This window comes from Lipotes vexillifer, unplaced genomic scaffold (genome assembly GCF_000442215.2).
Source record: "Lipotes vexillifer unplaced genomic scaffold, Lipotes_vexillifer_v1.1 scaffold366, whole genome shotgun sequence".
In the NCBI taxonomy this organism is placed as follows: domain Eukaryota; kingdom Metazoa; phylum Chordata; class Mammalia; order Artiodactyla; family Lipotidae; genus Lipotes; species Lipotes vexillifer.
The window spans coordinates 2,780,144-2,787,682 of NW_006780143.1; the positions used below are offsets into that span (position 1 = coordinate 2,780,144).

At 39.3% G+C, this 7,539-nt stretch overlaps 1 protein-coding gene across 1 annotated transcript; it reads right to left on the minus strand.

Annotated features, from left to right (window-relative positions):
• Positions 1 to 4,557: 4,557 nt before the first annotated feature.
• Positions 4,558 to 4,782, minus strand: SMIM15 (small integral membrane protein 15). The gene has a single exon (XM_007453231.1). It carries the CDS (start codon positions 4,780 to 4,782, stop codon positions 4,558 to 4,560), a length of 225 nt encoding a protein of 74 aa, XP_007453293.1.
• Between the last annotated feature and the right edge of the window lie 2,757 nt (positions 4,783 to 7,539).

Here is a 7,539-nt window from a genome sequence, read left to right on the forward strand (position 1 = left end):
TTAATGTATGACAGAATTTACGTTAATTTTAATTTTTATGGTTTTCATTTTAAAATACCTGTTTTACATAAAAGAAAATCTTAGCCAACAGTTAACGTTATATAAGATGATACTGGCCCACCCATTATTAGTAAAGTATGCACTTTCAAAGTGATTTTGAAAGGTGGGAATAAACTTTATAGTAATCCATCCACACTCCTTTCCCCAAGACTAACATTTTTAGGATGACTGGTTACACTGTTAGGTGGTATCAGAACAGAGTTCTGAGAACATTCAGTCCCACATAAAAACTGAACTATAATCTTGGCCTAATTAAGACTGCCTTTCTAAACAATCTTGTTTTTATATGTGGCTTTTAAGCCAGACACATGCAAAGAAGAATCAAAGTTTCACATAAAATATTCACTTGTCCACCATATTTCATATTTTAAAGTTATATTTGGGGAATTTACAAGTTTTTTTTTTTTTAATGAAAATGTTTTTCTTCATCTTTTCAAGACAGACTCCAAAACCCATGCAGATTTTTAAATTTCAAAAGTTAAAATGTTCATTTTAAAATAATTAAATTGGGGCTTCCCTGGTGGCGCAGTGGTTAAAAATCTGCCTGCCAATGCAACGGACTCGGGTTCGAGCCCTGGTCCGGGAAGATCCCACATGCTGCAGAGCAACTAAGCCCACGCACAACTACTGAGCCTGAGCCCTAGAGCCCGCGTGCCACAACTACTGAGCCCACGTGCCATACCTACTGAAGCCTGCGAGCCTAGAGCCCATGCTCCGCAACAAGACTTGAAGCCACGACAATGAGAAGCCCGCGCACCGCAACTAAGAGTAGCCCCCACTCACAAACTAGAGGTCCCACGCACAGCAACAAAGACCCAACACAGCCAAAAATAATTAATTTAAAATAATAATAACAATTAAAGTGTCATACATACCTGAAGTTCTCTCAGATAAATCCTTCCTGACTTCCTGTGCCTCTGCTATACATGCATATAGCATTTTTTTCCCCCAAAGGCCTTATTATACAAACTGCTCAGGTATACATGCATTGCCTTTTGGGTTTAACCATATAAATCTAGCCTATTAGCTATGCCTTGGATATCTGAAGTTAAAAATCAAAAAAAATGGAGGAAATAATTTTTCCCCATTATGTTATCTTTTTGCATTCCATTTTTATTGATTTCTGGCTCTCATTTACTTCCTAATTTCATCAGCCTTGACCCAATACCATCATACTGACTCTTTTAATGCTGTCTCATTAACCACACTATCTAAAATGTAACCTGAATTCATTTAGACTAGGCTCTCTCAAACTATTTGTGTTCTTTGGGGGAAAAGAAAAGAGAGTCTATGATAGTCAAAGAAGGTTAAAAGACTCCAAGAAATCATGAAGAAATGAATTGTCTTATCTTGTGTTTCCCAAACTTTTGGTATTTGAACACGGAATCCCCTTTAATGTTTGAGAAATACAGAATTTGTCCTTATATATTACAGATATGAAGTAAATCAGAGTGATCCTATAATCAGTTGCAAACCTGAAAGCAATCATTCCTAAATAAGTATCAGACTTCCTCTAACTTAAAACCAGATGAGGTATCAAGTGCCCCTAACAATGGGTGACGAGCTGTTACTTAATAGTGCATCTCAACATTGGGTTTCTAGCTTGCAGCATCCGAAGCTTATTTCAAGTTTGCTCACTGTAATTTCAGGAAATAGGTTTAAAATCCCCTTGCACATCTGATACAGTAACACCATGCTGAAGTTTACCACATGGACGCTATGGATCAAATTCTGATGCACAAACTTTTTGGTGGTAAAATGTTTTTTATAGGCAGCTTGTTTGTTTTTCCTTCAAAACCAGCCATAATTGATTATATTAGTTCTAAGAACTTCAGAAACAACATAATAGGTAGGCAGTTTTTAAACGAATTATTCTGGGTAACAGTAAATGGGATTCTTGTAACCATAACAGTATGTTACAATAAAAGACTGATTTTTCTGAAGACTCTCAAAACTTATAATACACAGTCCCCAACTTAAGTTTTCAACTTTACGATACACATTCACATTCAACAGAAACGTTCTTTGAGTTTTAATCTTTTCTCGGGCTAGCAGTGTGCAGTAGGACACTTGTGATGCTGGGCAGTGGCAGGGAGCTCCCAATCAGCCATGCATGCAATCACAAGTAAACAACCGATACCCAAACAACCATTCTGTTTTTCACTTTCAGTACATTATTCAGTAAATTATTTTCATCTTACAATGGGTTTATCAGGATATAATCCATTTTAAATCGAGGAAGCTCTATAGTCTCTAATTTACACCACCCCCCAACACACACAAACATATAGACACATATTATAAAACCTTGTTGATCTCAAATGTATAAAAAGGCTCCATAAATTTTGGGAAAAGCTAAAGAAACAATAAATGGCCTATGCCAAACAAATACAAAATTGTATTAAGACTAACAGGGACTACAGAAAAACCTATTTTAGTTAAATACCTTTAAACTGTCACAATGAGCAATGAAACCATAGCTTTAGTGGATAACTCTAAGTTTTGTTTAAATTTCAATGACAATATAAAAAGCATATCCTAGATCACCTGAATAACTAATTTGTAATTAAACACTGAATTATTTCAGTGCTTGGAGCTGCAATGTGTTGATCACACTGGCACCAAATTGGAACTGATAACCTAAAATAACAGTAATAAGTATTGTTCAACCAGTCCATAAACATTCTCAGAGGTCCTTAGGTTCTCATATTTGAGAAACATTGCTCTCAACTTTTACAAGTACAGTTGACCCCTGAACAACATGGGTTCGAACTGTGTGGGGTCACTTATACACAGATGTTTTTAGTGGTAAATACTACAATACTACATGATCCAGGGTTGGTTGAATCCACAGATGAAGAACTGTGGGTACAGAGGGACCTCGGAACTGCAGATACGCAGGACCTGCATACAGGAAGGAACAATGTATAGGGAGGGTCCACTATAAATTATACAGGGATTTTCGACTGCCAAGGGAGGACTCATGCTCCTAACCCCACAAAAAGAAACAAAGCCCAGGGTGGTGTTCAGGGGTCAACTGCATGCTTACCTATAAATGAAATTTGTAACCCTCTGAAAAGTCTAACTTCTATAACATATTTAACTTGAATTATTACTCCTCCCCCCACAACAAAAAACAAAGCCCAGGACCTCTTTATAAAAATGTATCAAATTTATTTCAATATCTAGTTTCATTTTTAAGTTAAAGCTTTTAGACAATTTTTTTGTAATTTAAGATTCATTATCGGAGTGAGGAAAACATTAATAAGCTATTAATTACTGACAACAAATAAAATTATTAACCGTGCATTTATCAAAGCCATGTTAAAGAGTAAAAAGTTCTAGTTATACTACTTAACTGAAGGAAATATCCTTCAGCCCTTTATTTCTAACTATAACACATTCTAATTTTGACATGATTTACACCTTTTTCACCCAACTAATACTATGCTAAACAAACTTTTTCCAACTGTTAAGCCTTTCTTTACCATTTATGAAATATGACTTAACTGTTACTCTTTAAAAGTTCCTTAAAAGAGGAACTTTTCACCATGAACCTGTTTGATCACCATGAACCTGTTTGATCAAAAAAGTAAAGGACATCACTACCACATGAATTAAAAGAATGGAATGAAAAACAAAAGTGGTATATTATATAATCAGCAAATTATTTGATAAGACATTTTAACTACTTCACATTTCTACTTATAGCACAAGTGAGAATTAACTGGTTCCAAGGTACTACAAGGTTTGGCATTTTTACTCCAAGCTTTAAATCATAGTGTTGCTCTACTCAAGTCATCTCCAAGAAAATGGCAGTGTTCATAAGTACAAAAACTGTTATATCCAGTAAGTGGTATTTTACATGGTCAAGATAATAAGAGAATTCTTTATAAAATTAGATTTTTAAAAATGCAGAATGTCTGGTAATTACCAGTATCTCAAAAGCTAAAATGAGAAAAATACAGCAAATAGAAGTACTCGAATAATACTTTGCTTTGAGGAAGCCAGAAATGACTCTATTTCAAGAAATAAGTAATAATGATAGAAGATGTGATTAATACTGTATCTCTTTTAAGCCAAAGCATGCTTTTCACCTCAGGACAATTCTGATTTTTACATTCTTAATCTCCTTTGTCCAGAACAGGACCCCATTTTAAGCCATTATTTGAATATAGTCCATAATCTAAAGCCATTTTTCTCCACAGGATGTTTTCACTTTAGTACATATGCTGCAAAAAGGCAAATAACTAAGTCAGTTATAAAGAATCTGTAGCATAATAAATGCCAATTTACAGTAACTGTCAACAGACTTCTACACCGAAGCCTAAAAGTTGCTATAGTACAGGTGAGAACTAACATGATTCTTCCACATGCTCAGATTTCGTTTACTAAATAATACTGTCACAAGATCTGAAAAGAAACCTTAATGGGTCCTTCCAAAGCTGCATAATTTTCCAGATGATTTTCCTCTGGTTGCAGAGCCTGTTCATTCCTTCAATCCTTTTTTAGTCGTTTAGCTTTTGCAATATTTTCTTGACGTTTTTGCTTCTTCTTTTGCTCCTTTTCCCTGGCCTCGATCATCTTGGCCAATTTCCAAGACAGTACAGCACTTGCTAGAAACAATGGAGTTAGGGCCAGAATAACTGTCGTAAGGAAGCCATATGGGTCCTTTGCAGCCCATTCCACAACATACTCAGCCCAAGCCTTTATATCAAACATCTTTGTAGAGGCCTTAGGAAAGCAGGGGGTGGGGGGAGAGACAACAAGAGAAAAGACTATGTGGTTGATCAAATTTTGAAAAAGGTACCCCATACAATCAGTTAACTCACAATTCCATTATCACTCAATAGTTTGGTTGGTTGTTTTTAAAAAGTACTAATTAGTACTATTTTAATAAGGACTAATGTTTCTAGTAAGAAAAAATAATTCACCTAGGACAACCAGAAGAGTGACACTTAAAAGATGTGAAGCTATATAAAAGGAAAAACCATGTGGAATCTGTCATAAGGACTAGGCATTCTCATACGCCTCCTATATTCAAGACAAACTTTATTTAGCAGCAGAGTTTTCAAAGAATTTTGAGTTTTATGTGCTCATTCCAGGAAACAGCTGAATCCCATTATGTCATTTTTTTACATAGCCTTAGTACTATTAAGTGCTAATTAACAAAAGTACAATCATCAAATTTGCTATTTGAAAGCCACAGAATATGTGAAATGCCTGGAGAAAGGGAGGTAATGGATGGCTGTTTCCAGGAATGAAGAGAGGGTAAGGGAACCATAATATCCATTCATATGCAAAGAGTTCTATAAGCAAAAGGTGACATGCTGTTTTATGCCCTCTTTCAGCTTTGAGGACTCCTATTTGAGTACATAATTTAGTAAATGAGAACAACTTTAATAGATGAGACAATTAACCATTACAGGTGCCATGCATTTTGTTTCGTTTTGAGGTGGTAAGGGAGGGCCATCTGGCAAATGAGGATGTTGTGGATTTGAGTGACATTTTCTATTTTGCCCCAGAGGCTTTTCAACCTTCATGTTTGTGTTGATCTCTGTTCAAAGTGGAGAATCAGAATACCTGGGGAGGAATGGGTGTATATAGTCACTTAAAATTTCAGCTGGGATTTAAAAAATCATCTACCTTATGCTTGAGTAGTGATCTCTTAACTTTGTCCTGGGATTATTAGCCAGTCACAATTTCAGATGACCCTTGGTTGGCTGTCTTCTTTAGCTCTACCATACACTTCTGAGAGAATGCTTAAATTCTATATACTGGTTGGGTTGAAAAGAATAGATAAAAGAAAAACGTTAAAAGTCAACTTTAAGGAATAATTCTAATACAATTTAAAATGGAAAATTTCTAAATTCTCTATATGCAACCTATAAATGACATGTAAAATCGCCTGGCACATTAAATACATTTAATATCTATTGCTTTCTAATTTTAAGAAAGAAATAATTACACAATGGTAAATGCCCTGTAAGAAAATCCTAGGTTACTGGAGATCAAATATTTTACTAAATTACTTACTTCAAAAATAAAATTATTTACGAAGTTCACTAACATATAAAATAAGTTAGCTCACTGATATGTTACAGCATATCCATTCCCAGATCCTGAACTTTTTATACTAAAAAAAGTCAGTTATTTGTTTATAGGGTTAAGTATACAAACGCAAAATCAAACACCGCTTTACTCTTAAAAGGTTTTTTTTTTGTCTCCCTATTATAGTTTGTGTTCTTTATAGAAAACCCAGAGAAAAGCAAAACAAAATATATATCACCCACAATCCCATCACCTACATAAAACTACCATGACTGGTTTTAATTATATCCTATCACAACTTCTTCATATTTTCAACTGAAGACACTATTAAAGTGCCTAAGATATCGTTAAATATCCTAGCCTCCCCACCCCATTCGTAGGCTCCCACCCACACAGTCGAGCCTAGGCTCTACGGATATCCATCTGTTTATTCAGCTTCTCCAGCCCAGTAATGAATTAACTAATGCAAGATTCAGAGATGAGCAAAAGAACTTTGCAATAAAGAGTAAAGCGGAAGTGAAGGACCCGGTTATGGCCGAGTTTTAGCCATTAACACAGAGAAAGGAGTTACCGTCCACAGGACACAAACCTCCCATGCACCTCCATTTCGGACCCCAAGAGCACGCGCCTCCCACACTCCAAGGAATATTTTCTTCCTTCCGAGAAGGATCGGCCGGGCTTGATCTCCGGGCCAGACCCACGCGGCGCCTAAAGCTGCAGCTGATGGCACCTCACAGCCATCCGCACTTCCCCTCCTTCCTTGTGTTTTCCTCGCTCACCCTTCCTTCCTCACCGCCCCCGGCCGCCCGCCCCTGGGGCCACGCTCCCCAGACCCTCCACCTCGGCGAGCGCGGGCCCGGCGGAGCTCGCACAACGGGCGGCCCCCGGGAATCAGAGGTCGTCCCCGCCACACCTTGGGCCGTCGGCGCCGTGGCCGCCTCCGCCGGGCACGGGGGGCAAAACTGCGGCTGCGGCCTCCCCTACGTCGCGCCCGAGACTGTGGGTTCGGACCCCCAACTCCCAGCTAACCTCCAGGCCGGAAGCAGGAAGGCGGAAGCCGCGGCTCTCCCGACCCGCCCACAGGCCGGCCCTTGCCTGGATCCGGCCTGAGGAAGTCGAGGGGCCAGTTTCCGGCTGCGCCATTGCTGTGTGGGGCCCGGGACCCGGACTTCGAGCCCGCGGGGAGGGCGGGGCGGCGCCCGGGTTTCCGGGGAGCGGCAGGTGAGGCCACGTGGGGCGAGCGGCGGCGCCCGGCTGGTCGCTGGCTCGGAGCCCGAGTCTCCCGCCTTCTGTCGGGGCGGTGTCCTGCCTGAGGCTCGGGTGGGCTCCGGCCTCCGGGAACCGGTCCGGAAGCACGGAGGGCTCCCTACCTTTGCTCCCGAAGTCAGCCGGGGAACAGCCGCTCCCCTGCAGGAGCCCGGCCGTGGG

Bases quoted from the DNA above. Each gene is read 5' to 3' on its own strand.
- SMIM15 (XM_007453231.1), bottom strand. From the start codon at position 4,782: ATGTTTGATATAAAGGCTTGGGCTGAGTATGTTGTGGAATGGGCTGCA.